The sequence below is a fragment of the Phasianus colchicus genome, chromosome 4 (genome assembly GCF_987193195.1).
Source record: "Phasianus colchicus chromosome 4, bPhaCol1.hap1.1, whole genome shotgun sequence".
Classification (NCBI taxonomy): Eukaryota; Metazoa; Chordata; class Aves; order Galliformes; family Phasianidae; genus Phasianus; species Phasianus colchicus.
Genome location: NC_143439.1, coordinates 50,692,689 through 50,710,191, shown reverse-complemented (window position 1 = coordinate 50,710,191; position 17,503 = coordinate 50,692,689). Strand labels below are relative to the sequence as shown.

Sequence of the window (17,503 nt, the reverse complement as noted above, 5' to 3'; positions counted from 1 at the left end):
GAAGTTATCAATAAATCTGCAGAATAGTCTTGAAAAAGAGCAGGCATGCTGTGGGCCACAGCCACCTCCCTTCAGCCGAAACACCACATAGCAGAGCAGCAGAAGGTTGGCTCTACAGCAGGGAGTCTGAATACTGCCTCTGCTACAGCAGGCCAGGTGAGCTGCAGCACTAACCTGATAATACCCACACATGTAATAACTGCCAGCTTTTATTAGAGGCCCTCCTATAAATAATGGATTTTGACAGAGCAGGTTTAGGAAGCTATTACTGTAGCTTTTGCCAAGTTACTGTTTTCAGTATAATCGACCCCAGAAAAATGAAGAAAAATTCTGAGCCATACAGCAATTTAAAAACTGCTAAGAAGACACTGCACAATGATCATCTATGACTTTTTTTTTTCCTATTGAGACAAATGTTTCTATAAAACAGTCTAACATTATTTCATATGGTAAGGTTTTTGGTTTTTTTTTTACAGACTGCTGCTGGGTGGATCACAAGATGATCTCATGCTTTACACGACTATCTGACAGCAGGCCCCCAGTTACACAAGCTCTATAAACCATTTTCTAGTCACATGCTTTGTATGGCTTCTAGGGAAAGTATTCATACTTTGGCTTCATAGATGTATTTTGTTTTATTTCTGAGACTCTTTGAGGACCTCTGACAATTTGTACTACACAGGTGAAAAAACTACTTTTCCAACTATCTTTCATTCCTATTTCCATTTTTTCCCCTCTAACTTTATGTTCAAGACACCAAACACTCCAAAGTTATGGCTATAGATTCAGCACTGATTTCATGACTTCTCTAATCTTGTTTCTGAAGAGATTTCACATTTAATATTTGTGAAGCACTTAATTCTGTCTGCACTTCTTATAGTACTGTATGCCTGCTTTGTCAGTTTGCCTTGCACTCAAGAAAACAGTTCTGGGAATATAATCTAAAGTCAATGTGTTCTTTAAAAGAGTGACCTTTTTTAAAGCATCATTATACCAACCAACAACATACAAAGCATAATTAAACATTACACAGCCAACTGGAGGGAGATTTGCTGCACCATCCAATGACTTACAGAGGTGTTAAGTTAGAAAAGAAAAAGCATTCATTTAAAAATAGATTTGTTTTCCATGTGATCAGTGAATAATAGGAGAATAGGGGTGTCCCCTTTTTCACTACTTGTGAAGTTATTAAAGATGACATTCAACTTGCACTAGCAATTCTCAGCTTGAATTGAGGAGAAAAAAAAAAAAAGCAGGCAATGAAGACCTATGCCAGTATCCCTAAAGCAATTATAGATAACACATTATTTCCCGTACTGTCTGACACTTCATTTTGAATTTCAGATGTTGAGCATTATAGCATACCATAAATTCTATGTCACCCCCAACAAAGCTTCGAGGGATGAAGAGAGGTATAAACTTACTAGCCATCATGAGATCTAACTGCTCTTACACTGCTCTTTGTCAAAAAATGTGTTCACTCTATTCAGTTGCGGTGCTCTTGGCCATCCTCATTCCAGAACAGTTTTGTCTGAATGAAGAATTTAACACGCATACAAAGAAGTAAAAAGAGTACATCATGTCTGGCACTTGGATTTACTACTGTACGTCTTGAGTGAGACAATTTATGCAGCCCATATGCTACTCATAGGCTTGTATTAAACTATACTACTTCAGCTGCTGTATTCACACTTTTGCAATGAAAAATGATGTTACAGTGGGATTGCATTTTATTAAGAAACATTAAAAAATTAAGCACAGGAATCCATTACTCATTTACACAATTCTCATCAATAATTACATTCTGTAAGATCCCATAGGCACAAACCCAATAGCACGAAACCCCATCTCTTTCATGCTTTTTTCATGAGCACAAGCCTTCAAGAAACAGGAATACAAGTCATCTCCAACACTATTTCCCTGGCAACTGTACTCTGAAGATGATGAGCAGTGATTTTGGCCTGTGGTAAGGTTCTTCTGCATATATGCAAGATGAGCCCTGAAACAGTGCTGTACTACCCTAATTATAGTTCAGGGCAAGAAGTACTACTCGTTAGCACCCTCTCAATCCCAAAGGAGACATTACCAGGTTCTGCTGGAGTAGTCCAGAAAGATGTCTGCTTGTAAAGCTTGTATACACCAGATGATCCAGCATTCTGGAGTTTGAGTACTCACATTTGCCAGGCCTGTATCACAGGGCAGTCTTTGCTCTAGGTGTTGTATGAAAGCAGCACTAATGACTTGGGAAGAGGAGACAACTATGGAAGATGATAATTTGAGTTTAAGGCTCTATAATTCCCATCCATTTTGATAAGCTTCCTCACAGAAGAATCCCATGTGTGACACAGCAAAAAAAAAAAAAAAACAGAACTTCAGGCATACTTGCCCAAAATGATGTAGAAGCCATTGAAGTGCAGCATCTGAAAGCATCCAGCTCAAAAATACACATAGTACAGCCAAACAATTAACACCAGCTTGTATTGCCTCTGCAAATTGTTACACATCCCTCAAATCTTCAAAGATCCACCCTCAAGCTTACATGGTACCTGCGTTTCCATGGTAAATAGTTACAGTAACAGTCCTCATTACCAAGACATTGATCTTGTGCTCTCAGTACAACTACTGACATAGCATACTTGAAGGCACAGCTGTTGTACACATTCAGAAAGTAGTCTGTGATTGCTTACAGGATTCCATTATTGAACTAAGACTTCCATGCCTTCTAGTCCAAATCCTCTCTGTGGTCATCCCTTTCTAACACTTTCTCCATTTCACAACCCCATACAACAAGCCAAACACAGAGTCTATAATCAAGGACTTTAATAGCACTGGCCAATTGAGAATAATAAAAACAAGTAGAAAGTAAGTAATAATAAAGGCAAAAGTATCATGATAATAGAGGAACTATTAATTCCTGCTAATGAAATGAGGTAGCAAGCTGACTATGTATGGGGCTGAATTTTTTTTTTCTTTTTTAAATTTTCTGAACAGCAGAGAATAATTCTTGCAGATTCATTAAGATACTGCTTTTATTCATAAGATATAAGCAGAAAGGACAGTAGAAAAAGCGTTAGCTTTGAAGCTAACATTTGCTTTCTACTTGGACTGACGCTGAATCAAGGTATGTCTGCTCAAATTCTGTGTTTGAAGAAGCAGCAGGCAGAATGCTCTTCTGCTGAAGGAAAGTTGTATTGTGGTAATTTATAAAAATCATGCCCCAGGAACCTGATCAAATCAGTAATTTATGTGCTGCATATGGAATGTAGGCAAGAACCAAGAATCAGAAACAAGATCAGCCAGTGGATTGGCTTATAGGTACTACTCCACTGCCAACAAGTATGTGACATCAGCAGAAGCCACTTGGCACCCAACAGATGCAGTTCAGACTGCATCAGTACCCACTGATCCTAATCAGGATCAGGGCAACATAGTTGCAGTCAGCTGTTTTAGGTCTCAACCCAGAACTACCAAAATTCACATAGAACTCATGTTTTGACTCCATCACTAGTTAAAACAGGCATGGAAGGGGAAAGAATTACCCCAAATGACAATATAAAAAAGTGAGACCAACTGAGTTCCTGATCACTGTCTATAACTGGTCTAAAGTAAAACAGATGTTCCATTTCTTTTGTACTCATATCACTTGAGCATTTAGACTTAAAGTGCAGTGTAGGAACACTTCTGAAAGCAGAAGTTTGTAGCTTGAGCGTAACTTTTCCTCTTAAAGGTTGATTCATTATTAAAAACAGGTTTGTACCATCCTCAGTAACCAAAATTGCTAGAAAAATAGAGATTTGAAAATACGCTGAGTTCATGTGTACCAGGTAGTGTTTTCTAGTGTAAAATTGGTTTGCAGTTTATGAAAAAATATCTTTCCTTAAAAAAAAAAAAAAAAGCATAGGGTTACAGTTATCATTAAGAAGGTGACAGAATTCCTTCAGTACCTATTAAACATTATACTCTGGGCTTTTTGACAGGTGGGTCCTGCAGGCTGAACTTTGGAATTTCACAAGAAGAAGCAAAAGGGATTCTTTTGGCTGACACCTTCTTCCCAATTGTTTCAATCTGAAGGGGGAAAAAAAAAAAAAAAAAAAAAGAGAAAAGCACATTTAGCAAGTGAACATGGCAAACTAACAGTCACATAGGCAGAGTGACAGGGAAGTTTACTAATTAAATCCAGGTCACAACTACTTTTGAGGAACACTAGAAGCTATGAAGAATGTTGTGTACACAGGCAATTTGAGAGTACAAGTGAAAGAATTTAGAAAAATCAGCCTCTCACTTGTTCCCATGTAGAGATTTAAAGAGTTGCATCCTGAAAATTTAAGTTTCATGTGCCCCAGCTTCCACGATGGCATATATAAATAATGCCATCAAATGTTACTGGGTATTCAGAAAGTGTGTTTTCAAGCCTCCTTTGTTTAGAGATCTCTATCCAGTAAATCAGAATAAAGAAAAGCTTCCACCCTCTTTCAGGGAGTGGGTCGTTTCTGAAATAATTCCTCTGCAATGCTAAAGACAGTTAACTGTTTAAGAGAAAGTTAAGACATACAAAGAAACTAGGGCCCTACAAGATTCAGAAAGGGAGATTTCTGATAAATTTTACATTAGATTAACGTAAATTGGTAGGATGAATTAGTAGGAGTGGGGCTTACAGAGGACAAGACATCAAAAAATAGAAATAAATAGTTCAGATGACCAGTAAGTAAAAACATCTTTCCTGTGATACTTGCTAAGTGTCACTGGAAGGAACCCTGAAGCCCACCCCATGGGCTGGATCAGGCTGCCCAGGGCTCCATCCAGTCTGGCCTTGAATGCCTCCAGAGATAGGGCATCCACAACTTCTACAGGCAGCCTGTTCTAGTGCTTCACCATCCCCAGAGTAAAAAAATTCTTCCTAATATCCAATCTAAGTCTCCCCTCTTTTAGTTTAAAACCATTCCTTTTGTCCTATCTCTACCATACCATCTAAGAAGTTGGTCTCCCTCTTGTTTATAAGCTCCCTTCAAGTTCTGGAAGGCTGCAATGAGGTGCTCTCAGAACCTTCTCCTCTCCAGGTGGAAGGAGCCCAGCTCCCTCAGCCTTCCTGCAGAGGAGAGGTGACCCTCCTCTGGGCCTGTTTCAACAGCTCTGTCTTTCTTACACCAAGAAAGTACTGCAGGGCAGACACAAAGCACCAAAAGATAAACTGTTTAACTTAGAATACTTTAACTATTTAAAATAATAAGTTTAGCAGAAAGTTAATGAATATTCTCAAGATGGACATACAAGTTACCTCAGCACACTCTGAAAAAGAGTTGTTTAAGCAAGCATGCCATATTTGCCTATAACAACTTCACTGTTATCATCACAGCAGTTGACTGGTTACAGCAATTTTTACTTAAATTACTTGTAAACAAGCTTATGTTGTTCAAGCAGGTATAAAAAGAAAAAAGAAAGAAGAAAATCTGTGGTCATTATGCAAGTAAACAGCGTACTCAGGAATACACTACATAAAACAACTAAAACATACATCCAATTTGTCTTGCTGATTTACTTGTAGTCTTGTCCAAGGATTTGGTAACTGTAGTTTTAGTCAAGTTCTTTGTCTGCCAGAAGTGGTTCAAGACTTGCTTATACTACTGAGTATTGATAGCATAGCCTAACATAGCTTGATTCTTTTAAAAGAACAAGAGATTTCAAAACAGCAGGCACAGAAGGTAGTGAATGTGTTAGTGGAAAAATTGATTTAGACTTAAAGCCTCTCATGAAGACAACAGTTTCCCTCTCCTTGCTATTCAATCACTGCAGTGAGCAAAAGCAGAAGGATTAAATAAACTACAGAAGCATCAGCATCAAATTGTTTACCTGAAAGCCGATGACTTGGAGCTCATTATGAAGATCGTCAAGAACTCTCCTACCATCAAATATAAATGCAGGCTTCAGCATCTTCTTGTGAATACGCTCATAATCCAACTCCTGTGAAAAGCAATAAAGCAGACACAAGAAATAAGTAGCCTAACACCATCTTTTATTCTTCACTTAAAAGAAGATTGATGAATGTGACATTTTTACCTTAAACATGTCCCATTCAGTGCAAATTACAAGGGCATGAGCTCCATCACAGGCTTCATATGGATCTTGACTTATAGTGACCAACCGAGACACTGTAATAGAAGGAAAATAAAGCCTCGTCCTGCACATATCCTTTGCAAAAAATCTGGTGCACCCCAACAAGATTTTCCTTTGTCACCCTACTCAAAGATTCTTTAAACATGTCTTCTGTCAATACATTTGTCACTTTGATTTTACTTGATGAAAGCAGCTTGCATACAGCATATGAACAGATAGAATCCAGGCACTTAAGTTTTTGAAGTTAAGCATTCAAACTTAAAGAACACAGTCAAATCAAAAGCATCTCTAGAATTGGGAGTAACTATTAACTGATCAAATGCCAACTCTTACCAAGGTCATTGTTTGTACAATATCAGTACTTAACACTTATTTACTGTGGTGTGAACTGTGAGTTAAATAAGTCTGTGTACACTATGAGCTGCATTTGTTTGCCTCAGTAGCTGCCTAAAGGCAGCCCTCCCCTCACCCTCTAATTCAAGGAGATGTGAGATAACACACACCCTCCTCATCACAGGCCATTTTCCTCACTTTTGGAAACAACTTGATCTAGGTCTTCTCCCCTAACCACACACCATCACTGGCCTGTCCCTCCCACATAAGGGAAGTAAGGAAAGGAGTCCCAAAAACCCTTTGTTTCTCCAAGAGACTTCTAGTCAAAGACAACTACTTTAAAAACTTCCAATTTGAAGGAACAGATTAATTAGGAAGCAATGATAAATGAGAAGGTGATACAGGGCAGGATGCTCTACAGTGAATCCCAGAATTATTTCTTTACTTCTACTTTACATAAGCAGACAAGATAGGACTCAGGGCATAAGAGAGCTCACAGAACACTAGTCTCTCTTACAATTGAATGTTCTTGCTTGTCTTTCCCTAACTTACACAGAGAGAACATTATTTTCTATATATTCAAGTGAGCATTTGTCAGAAGAAAAATATACAATATACAGAATTAGCATTAGCCCATAAGAACAAAGGGGAAAGAGAGAAGAGTTACAGTAATCTTCTGAGCTAGGTCAATCTTCTACTTCGATAAGTGTAACTAACAGCAATCATTTCCATGGTGAAAATGAATACATAATATTTAAATAGACTTCGTGTATTTTGAGAATAGAGTTTCTTCTGGCTACAGTAGGATGAGGATAGTGAGCATAGAAATATAAGCATCCTTACCTTGGTTGTCTTCTGAGACACCTGGATGTGAGAGATCCAAGATGATTTGTTCTTTTGGTACTTTAGGGTCATAGATATGGAGCTTTGCTCCTTCATCCATTAAATACTTGCTAATGTAGATGCTAGATGACTCTCTACAGGAGAGAATTAAACAGTTAAAGAACCAGCTGGTATGTTTTAATAGAAATCTTCAATTGTTGTGAGGCTCAATGCTGGTTTTACATTAAACGTCTTAGCAATAATCTATGCCAGCAGCAAAATAAAAGTCTTGAGGGAGGCCAAAGAGAGTAATTTAAAAAAGTTTGAATCTCTTTTGCTGAATCATGTAAGAGATAGGTACCAAATCCCAGTACTGCTACTGACCATAGGTAACAAGGCATCACTCCTAAATATGTCATGCAAATTGTAGTTGGAGAGAATTGTATCAAGACTGTCTCTTAAAAAAAAAAAAAAAAAAAAAAGCCATCTTTGGGGAAACAAAGATGGAATTTTGGCTTCTAATAGCAATTTGAGTCAGCTGCAAAAGTGTTAGCATTCTTTACTGGAAGGACTCAAGAAGCAGCTGTTACTTTTGCAAGTTAGGGACTAAATAGAACAAGTTTAATTTCTGAATGAGTCAGGTATGTTGTAGAGATCAAGAATCAACTGTCTCACCCATTTAAGAAGCACTAGAATACAAATCATTGATTCAAAAGAGGTTAGGGATCCCATATCTGACCTGTTTTTGTTAACAGAACTGAACTTGTGGGGTTTAGCTGCTGTATCTAGTGCAGGGAATCCATGTTAATTAATAGAATTCACTTTCTCACCTTGTGTCCCCAGTATCTTTTTTGAATGCAAATCCTAAGATAGCAATCTTCTTATCAGTGACAGTATTGAACAAGCTGTCAATAATACGTGAAGCAAATCTCCGCCTCTGATAATCATTCATGTCAATCACCTGAAGTTACAAAAAACATTATGGCTTAGAAGAGAGCTATTAACTATAAGCCAATTGTACTAATGACCAAGCCAAACTAGCCACAAAAGTTTAATAGATGCTTGAGAAATTAAGTATTTTTATTTAGTGTCAGATACTCTGAAGGTAAGTTTAGTTAACTTAAAACTTGAGACAGATACAATTTTAATCCATGACTGCAGATGCATTTACAGACACACACAAACACCATCTAGTTGAAGGTCTAGATTTTTTTTTTTGTTTGTTTTATATTTAATTGAAAAAAAAAATTAGAGAAAAAAATCACAGCTGTCCTATGCTAGGCAGAAATGGGGAAAGCAGTTGCAGTGTTAGAGTGACTGATGTTACATGGACATCCCTTTGCTAGACCTACACTTCCCTACAGCCTCTGGCTACTGTAAGAACTCTATATCTTATAATTCACTTTAAGAGACTTCAGTTCACAAAACTCACATTGCTAAAGCAGACTTTGAAGTGCCTTGCTTTTGATGTCATATGGAAGCATGTTCATCCAGCCTGATTGTTCTACTGCTTTCCTCCCAGCCTGCTTCATACTTTGACCCCCAGCCTTTAAGACACATGGTACCAGATCACTAGTAGAAAAGGGGGAAAAGGCTCCTCACCTAGTCAATGTTTACCACAAACTGAAAAGAATTATTTTTTTCCCTATTGATTTTGAGATTTTCAACCCGAAGAAGGAATAAACAGCAACCTGCAAAACATACAGTGTAAACAACGCAGTTGAAGGATGGTGGTGAACTAGGTTTCTTCAAGTAAAAAAAGTGAAAGCAGTGAGATTTTGTAATTCAGCAAAGTGTTGTAAAGGGAGGGACATGACAGGCAGTGATGGGCAACATAGGGATAGCAGGCAACAGGGTAAGAGAGACATTTCTTTCTGTAGTTTCAAGTTCTGAAGATTTCAGTATTAGAGAACCATGTCGTGCCTAAAGGCCAGACAGAAGAAAGTTTGGATTCTGGGACTGCTCTGATCAGCATATCCTTCAGACTTTGTCCAAGATCTTCCATGTACATGCACAGGGCTGAACTACTGACATTGCAAAGCTCATATCGCCAAGGAAGGGACTCACGGAGTTGCTTATTCAAGTGCTTATGTGTATTACAGAATGACCCAAGCAGTATGGGCTGAGGTAGATAGATCTCTGCAAGTTGACATTGCTCTGAGGAAGCAAGAGGCACAACTAAGAGGTCATATTACATGAATGCAGCACTCTCTACATTATCCTAGCTGTGCAGCAGCCATTCTTGCTTTCTGATTTTTCCACAGTGATGTGACTTAGAAACATTGCAAAGAAATGCCCTTAGGAGAGTACGAAAGCATTATAAACAACTAGGTTAAGTGATTTAAGAATACAACCCCTTAGACTTGCGCTAAATAAAAGCCAAAGAAGGGCAGCAAATCCAGTGAAGGGTCTGGAGCACAAGTCTTATGAGGAATGGCTGAAGGAACTAGGATTGTTTAGCTTGGAGAAAAGGAGGCGCAAGGGAGACCTCATTTTCTAAAGTGATCTGAAAGGAGGTTGTAGAGAGGTGGGGATTGGCCTCTTCTCCCTGGTAAGAGTGATGGAACAAGAGGTAACAGCCTTGAGTTGCACCAAGGGAGGCTCAGGTTGGATATTAGGTACATTTCTTCAAGAAAGTGTGAGGCATTGGAACAAGCTGCCCAGGGAAGTGGTTGAATTACTGTCCATGAAGGTGTTCAAGAACCAAGCTGAGGGATATGGTTAGTGGGCATGATGGGGATGATGTGACAATTAGATGATTTTGAGGTCTTTTCCAGCCTTAATGATTCCATGAAAACACTCACAGAGAAAATGGTAAGTGCTCCTATACATGTGAGCTGCTAAGATATGAAGTAGGTTGTCTTCTCAGAATACTGGGAACCAAAAAGTCTAAATTGAAGTAGTCCCTTATCTCTTTCAAGAGTATTTTTTCCTCCATTATTCACCATGTTATTAAGATAACATGATTAATTCCTACTCCAAGGATTGTCTATCATCTCTTCACATCTTATACAGATTAAAAGCAACGCAAACAGATCTCAGGGTCTAGACTCCTTCTCTGCTATACTAAAGCACCCAAGTTCCACATTAAATCAGACCCCTCCTGGGCACTTGCACAAGGTTCATGCAGTATGTTAGACTCAGCTCCAATGACAGTACCACAATCCTCTCTACCATGGACTAGACTATCCTAATGAAAGCATTTATGGAATATACCAAACCAAACATCTTCAGAGGCAGACAGCATAAAATCCAAGTCTTTCTTGTCACAAGCAGTTGATGTAAGAGTTGCAAGAAAGTAACTAGGATGTTAACTAGCCCCTCGCTGGAGGTTAAACCATACAACTGTGATGTACAAAGCTACAGGACAGAACTGGTAATATAAGAAGCTGACAGAAGTTATATATAACACAAGGTTTTCTGAGACTGTTTTTAAGTAGAAAATTAAGAGTGACATCCAACCAGGCAACAGATAACTAGAAAGCAGTATGGGGGACTTTTTGGGGAATAGACTCCTGTAAAGCCAGAGTCATGTTATGCTTCTGCTTCACATTTCGTATTACTGCTTCTAGACAACTTCACGATTCATTTGGTCCAGACAAAGGCTAAGATCCCACAAGTATCAAGTTACTTTTACAGTTTTCAGCCCAACCCCCAACATGACAAGTTGTTTTTAGAAGTATCCCTGCCTTAACACCAAGGCATGGAAGAAGCCTTGCATGGACAATGCTCTAAGGCTGAACACTGAAGAAATATCATTCTGTCAAAAAATAAATACAGAATTTTAAAACTTGTACCTGTTGCCAGTAGCGGGCTACTTCAGGTAAGTTCAGTGCCTCACAAAGGTACACTAAATTCAAGACATCTTTCTGAAAACAGCTGCCTCCAAACCCTGAAAAAGAGGATTGTTATTACTTTAGAAGAAGTGGTTTGTATTAGCAAGGTACTACTCCAATCTTTGTAATCAAGTAGCTTCTGGCAACCATTGACAGCATTATAGTTTTTCACCATCATATCACTGCTAGTAAGTGGAAAACTTTACGAATCTCTCAGAATCAAACTCCTTAACCTGCTTTTTTCAGTTACAAAATCCTGAAGTTTACTTCAGATCCCATTTAAGACAGAACAAGATTTAAGCCAGGCTCAGAGAAAATAAGAGCTTCTAGACAGCAGAATTATTTACTTTCCTGTAGTACCACCTAGAGAGGTATGAATATTTCTCAGAATAAGCATGTAAAGGGAAGGTTACATCCTCCCCTTTCTCCAAATGGCTATCTATTCACAGGCAAGAACCAAAGATCACAAATAACTAATGGAGGTTTGAAACAATAGAAGGATCCTTGACCCCTAGAACTCAGTCCCAGAAGCAACGCAACATAGGCTGAGTTGTAATAACCTAATGAGAATTCTGGTAATGCATTTACTATTTACTTTCACTCCTGCATGTACTTATAAAAGAAAAGATGTTCAATAGCATTATTTTCAAGCCATGCTTTCTAGCATGAGGGCTGTGTGATTTAATCTCATCCCATAAGTCTCAAGATTTCTTGTAACAGTCACCACTACCACATCTTACTACAGAAGTTAGAAGTGGCCATCATGTGTTTAGAGACATCTCCTTTCCTCAGGCCACTAAAAGCTATTCCCAAAGAAAACTGGGAAGACGTTTTGCAAAATGCATCATCTGTGACACCTAGGAGAAAAAGAAAGAAAAGAAAAAAAAGATTGGTTCACTCACCAACACTGGCTTTCAGAAACTTATTTCCAATTCTTTGGTCTGTTCCAATAGCTCTTGCTACTTCTTCAACGTCTGCTCCTGTAGCTTCACACAGAGCACTGATTGAGTTAATGCTGCTGATTCTTTGGGCAAGGAAAGCATTAGCTGCCTGAGAATTTAAAAACAAAACATAACATAGCAGAGAGTAGACAGAGTTTAGTTCTTCTGGAAACCAGGATGCCCACAGATCAACAAGGAGCTAGATACTAGAGTACTTCCTCTTTCAATACTGTGTAGCTCTATTGAGACACTAAGTAGTATTAAGGAGTGTAATAGTTCTCATTACCCGGCATTTATGTAAGCATAACAACATAGTGCTAAAGTTGCAGAGTTAGAAACATTTTATGAAGGTAGCCCCTCTACTGGCAGTTAACTCCTATTAATAACAGAAATAAAAATAAGGCAAGGAGCTGATATCATCTGTTAGCTCAACTGAGATCTCTGGAAAAGATGAATATCCTTTGACATATACTGGGTCCTCCAAATCCCAGATGTCTTTCCTATCTGCACCACCCACTTTTCGTAAGAGTCTGCCCAAGAGCTTCATCTCACTTGCATCTTCACTGATTGCAGCAACAGCAATGAGTAACACTAACCAGTTTAGAGAGTTCTGACGACCAGGTATTCGTTGTGAGGATTTTTTCTTTAGGCACCCAGTGCTCATAAACAGCACAAAGAGCACGGACAGCTTTCTGTCCTTCTGGAGAATCATCACCACCAATGAGCACCCTATCTGGGTTTTTCAAGTCCTTGATTGCTGTTCCTTCTGCAAGGAACTCTGGGTTAGACAGCACCTGTAGGCACAGAAATAAAGTGTGAAATAAAGAACAACAGATCAAATATATATATATATTCCAAATATATTTGGAAACAGCAGCCTGCTCAGAAATCCATATCTGATATTATGCTTACCTGCAAATCCAAGTTAGGCTTAGTATTAGCATCAAATATTCGACGAATGCTCTCTGCAGCACGTACTGGAACTGTGCTTTTCTCAGTGACAATTTTATAGCCATTTGAGTTTTGTACAATTCGTCTAGCACAAGCTTCAATGTATTTCAGATCAGCTGCTCGCCCTTTTCCCATCCCATAAGTCTTGGTGGGAGTGTTAACCTAGTTACAAAAACATAGTCAGGGAAGAAATGTTTTAGGTCTCTTATCAATTTCACCTATTCAGTAGGTCTTATGTTATGACAGATGCTTTGCCTCCCTGATCCCAGTTTGGTCCTACCTCACAATTATTCTAGTTGCCATGTCAGATGAACAGCTATTAGCTTTCTCATTTACCCATTTTGTTCTCGCTGGCCTCTATTCAAGCAGGATTCAAACAAGAGCAATTCACAGCAGCTCTGCAGGCTTCTGCAAAACTTAGGCCTTATATTCTAAACACAGCAATAATTTCTTTATGCTTACAGTCATCTTTTGTTTTCTGTCCCATGCTGTAAGTATAAAGATTACATGTAGAATCTTGCAGCTAGCAAGGCAGTTAGTTACGCTTTCAACCTAAGTGTAAAGCTGCTGGAAATCATTACAGTGAAGTACACAGAAAGCATGCAGGAAAGCACATTTAGATTAAGACAGAGGATCCTTTTCATTGCAGACTCAAAGAAACAGCAACAATGTGTAAAACACAACAGCATTTCTTCAGTCAATGACAGGAAGCCAGGTGGCAATACATGGGTTGTATCAGTGGCAGTCATCCAACCAAGCAGCATTCACTCTACCCCTCAATGGAGAAAAATACTGTCAGAAAGAGAGCTCTGTACTGAGGTGCCCTAACAAAGAGGGGACTCAAAAAAAGGAGGACTTCAGTAACAAAACCCAACTGTGGCATACCAAAACAAACAGAAGTCAGTTCTTTTAGGCTCCACGTTATAAGCAGCATGACCTTTCCTGATAAGGTTATGTTTGACTGAACCTGCTTCCTAATGGTGTCAATAGCTTAGAAATTGTGATAAATTTAATGAAGGATATTAAGGGAAAATCCTGCCAGCTCCTATTTCATTAATTCACAGATTTTCAAATCTTCTAGAAATAAGAAGCCACCTTTATAACCAACAATCAGACTGGTTACATCCAAATCTAGGAACCATATAAATATTAAAATCCCATGGACCTCAGTGCATTACAGATAGAGAACTGCACTATATTCTGCTCTAAGGCCCCCTGCACCTCACCAAGACAAATATTGGCATTATCATTTTGACTTAGGGCCTGTTGGTCTGCCAACTACTCTCCTGGCTAGAGGAAACTAATTGCAAGATAACACTAATCTAAAAAGTTTACTACTTTTCCTACGGTACACAAAAGAAATAAGAAATCAGTGGCATAGTGACACAGCATGGCTAAATGAATCCTTATGAGAAAACAGAGCACTCTTCCTAATTTTGTTAACACAGCAAGAAGAATAAATACAAACTCACAGAAATAAATACAAGATCAGCCTCTCTGATGGCATCATCAATACTGGTGGAAAAGAAGAGATTTCTTCCTCGACAGGACTCCACCACTTCTTTTAACCCTGGCTGAAAACAAACAAACAAAAACACATAAAGAAAACAGTTTAATGTATGGCATTTACCTTGTCACTCAGGGCACACAGAGCAGTAAAAATGCTACGCACAAACAGATGGAATATCTTTTCTGATACAGAGATGCTTTTACTCCATGTTGCATGTTTTCAGTCTGTGAAGTAGTGCCTCTGCAGCTTTATATAGGGGAGAATTAAAAAAAAAAAACAACCCACAAACAACAAAACAACCCTGTTTCTTAGTCAAAACACTCAAACCGTAGTCTCAAAGATTTCATCCACACTGAGCTGCTATTCACATAACAGATTCTAGGCATCAGTTATTTACGTGCTTAATGCCATTACCATGAGCAATAAATAGCATCACTCTACAAGTGGTTCTTTAAGTAAGTCCAAGAATGAATCTTAAAATATTTCCAAGGCTGCAGGCACAAAGAGGTGTTCATAGCTCTCCTTGTCCCTCAGCTACACAATCCATGATCTCCTAAAGTCATAAGCTCAAATCTAATGAACTGACTCAGCATTCAAAATAAATATTCTCCCATCAAATTATCAAGCCCAAACCCTGTGGAAGAAAGGTTGAGAGACAGGAGATTAAGACAACACCTTTTGTCAACTGCTCATGTTTGGACATGGTTAAGTTTATATCAGAACCACACCTGCACTGTGAAAGCACCACAGTCATGACTTGATGAGATTCTTTCCAGGGCTTACAGCACTGGAATACTTCCCCTTCTCTAAACACATCCATTTACAGGTGCATGAACAATCCTCTGTAGTAGAATGGACTATGGAATGTTTTAATTGATCTGTGACAAACATATCCAAATGAAGCCTTTATGTTTTATTTGAAAAATCAAGTCACATGTTGTAAACTGGTAATCAGTCTCCAGCTTGTAAGATGCCCATCATGACAGGGGTGAGTAATCACTAGGAAGGCAAAAGTTCACCATACAGTGAGAGGGGGAAAAAAAAAAAAAAAAAAAAAAAAAAAAGCAGAAGCTTTCTTGTGCAAGACATTTTTGCTGTCTCACTTTATAGCAAATATTTAACTGAAGAGGAAAGCAAAGGTCAACATAAGCAGACAATACCAACTGTAACCAACTGTAACCCCTCTAGGATGTAAATAAAAACGTAGCTCACTAGAAAGTGAAAGAGTTTCCTTGTACCTTCTGATACTGCAAAGAAAAAGTTGAAACAAGAACAAATTGAGTAACAAACGCAAACCCCCGTGTGTGTAATGACTCAAATTTACAAGAGCCTGAACTAATTCTTGGCAGCTTTTGTACATTCTTTGTAAGTAAAAGACACCATTCCAGGAAACAGATGTGTTGAGTTTTTTTGTGCATGTGCTTTAAAAAAAAAAAATTAATTAATTAAAAAGATCAGGTTTAACTAAACCTGATTCGGTGTACATTCAGTCTAAGTGTTAACACAAAACAAAGTACCTACTTTCATGATCTTCATTCAAATCTTGCTTGCTAATCTGAGCATTACACACATTTTCCTTTGAATACATATGACAAAGGAAGTCTACTCATCTCTTCAGAACCATGCTTCAGGCTTGTGGCTTTTCCCTCCTATAAACCAAGCCTTAGAGCACAGGCAGGAATCAGAAGACTCCATTACGATTAAACAAGGTCCCAGGAGAAGGTCGGCATCATTTAGCACAAGTAGAGAAATAGTTTCATTTCTCATTACTAAGCTCTTGATATAGAACCTAGATACTTTCCTGCATCAGACATATTCAATTATTGTTTCAAGAAACTGATTTAATGAGTGGCAGTGACACATGGCTGTTCCAGAATGCTGTCTTTAAAGGACATCACTGTGCCACACTTCCCAAGCTTGGGAAGAGGGCCACGTGAAAGTGCCGTGCGGTGGGAGGGAAGCAGAAGCAGCACAACTGAAACAACAGGAGACAAGTTTACCTCGTAGATGGGGAGCGTGTCTGAATTCCAGGCATTGATTCTAGCCTCGTTGACATCTACAACAGTGACTTGGATTTTAGGACACATCTGTGCAATAACGCTGCAGGTTGGCCCGCCGACATAGCCAGCACCGATGCAGCAGATCTTCTTGATCTCAAACATGACTGCTCTAGGAAGAGGGGGGTGGGGGAAAAGAACCAGTAGTTACCAATGAAAGTCAGCGGCCAGCCATCCGAGTTAAAGGATCTCGGATCGCCAGCGCTCTTCTGTCGGGCTGCCACAAAGGAGCGCTTTCAGGAGACCGGCTGCGAGAGGCGAGCTGCAATTTACGAGGACGGCTTTCAGACCGCCCCGCGCCAGCCTCGTTCCACGGGATCCGGGCACCGAGGAAGCGCTTCTGCGGTCCGTTTGAAAGCCGGCGGCTCAGGCAGCGCCTTCCAGCCGAGGAGCCGCCCGGGCCGCGGGGCGCCGAGGGGCGGCGGGCAGCCGTGCGCCAGGCCTCGCCCGGAGGGGTGGGCGGGAGGCCGGGCCCGGCTCCGCAGCCCCTCGGCCGGGAACGGAGCCGCCACCCCGCAGCCGCACCGCCCGAGGGGAAGAGGCCCCGACGGACCGCCGACCGCGCCGCCAGCCCCGGGGACTCACCGCCTGCGGCCGCGGGTCCGAGCGGAGCGCCGAGGCGGAGATGCTCGAGGAGCTCAGGACGACGCACCGCTAGACGCGGGGCGGCTATTTAAAGGGCCGCCGCGGGGCTGAGGCGGCCGCTTCATCCCGGGGAAGCCGAGCGAGGCCCGGCCCCGGCTCCTCCCCGCGCAGCCGCCCCGCCCCGCCGCCGCCGAATGGGCGCCGTACAGCTCAGGCGGCCCCGCGCAGGCGGCCCCGCGCAGGCCCCGCCGCCAGGGCCGTGAGGGGCCACAGGGCCCCCGGGCGCGCCTGGGGTCTTCGGGCCCGGGCTGGGCCCTGACGCGGCGGCTTCGCTCGGCCCGGCCGCGGGAAGGAGGC

General features: G+C 40.4%; 1 protein-coding gene across 2 annotated transcripts; it reads right to left on the bottom strand.

Moving 5' to 3' along the window:
- Positions 1-1,712: 1,712 nt before the first annotated feature.
- UGDH (UDP-glucose 6-dehydrogenase) lies at positions 1,713-17,300 on the bottom strand. Of its 2 annotated transcripts, none has more exons than XM_031588490.2 (12): positions 17,147-17,300; positions 16,505-16,673; positions 14,467-14,568; positions 12,956-13,156; positions 12,640-12,837; positions 12,005-12,152; positions 11,064-11,158; positions 8,097-8,227; positions 7,288-7,421; positions 6,055-6,146; positions 5,848-5,958; positions 1,713-4,065 (listed from the first exon to the last, which is right to left on the bottom strand). In XM_031588490.2, the coding sequence occupies exons 2-12, from the start codon at positions 16,664-16,666 to the stop codon at positions 3,955-3,957; spliced, it is 1,485 nt and encodes a 494-aa protein (XP_031444350.1). In that variant the 5' UTR covers positions 16,667-16,673; positions 17,147-17,300; the 3' UTR covers positions 1,713-3,954. The 2 variants fall into 2 exon arrangements, with proteins under 2 accessions (XP_031444350.1, XP_031444351.1); XM_031588491.2 differs by having other exon boundaries at positions 16,505-16,668; positions 17,147-17,299.
- Positions 17,301-17,503: the final 203 nt, after the last annotated feature.

Bases quoted from the DNA above. Each gene is read 5' to 3' on its own strand.
- UGDH (XM_031588490.2), bottom strand. From the start codon at position 16,666: ATGTTTGAGATCAAGAAGATCTGCTGCATCGGTGCTGGCTATGTCGGC. The intron at 13,157-14,466 runs GTGAGTTTGTAT...TTTTGTAACTAG, and splicing joins CTGATCTTGTATTTATTTCT to GTTAACACTCCCACCAAGAC. The intron at 6,147-7,287 runs GTAAGGATGCTT...CTTCTATTACAG, and splicing joins TGTCTCAGAAGACAACCAAG to TGTCTCGGTTGGTCACTATA.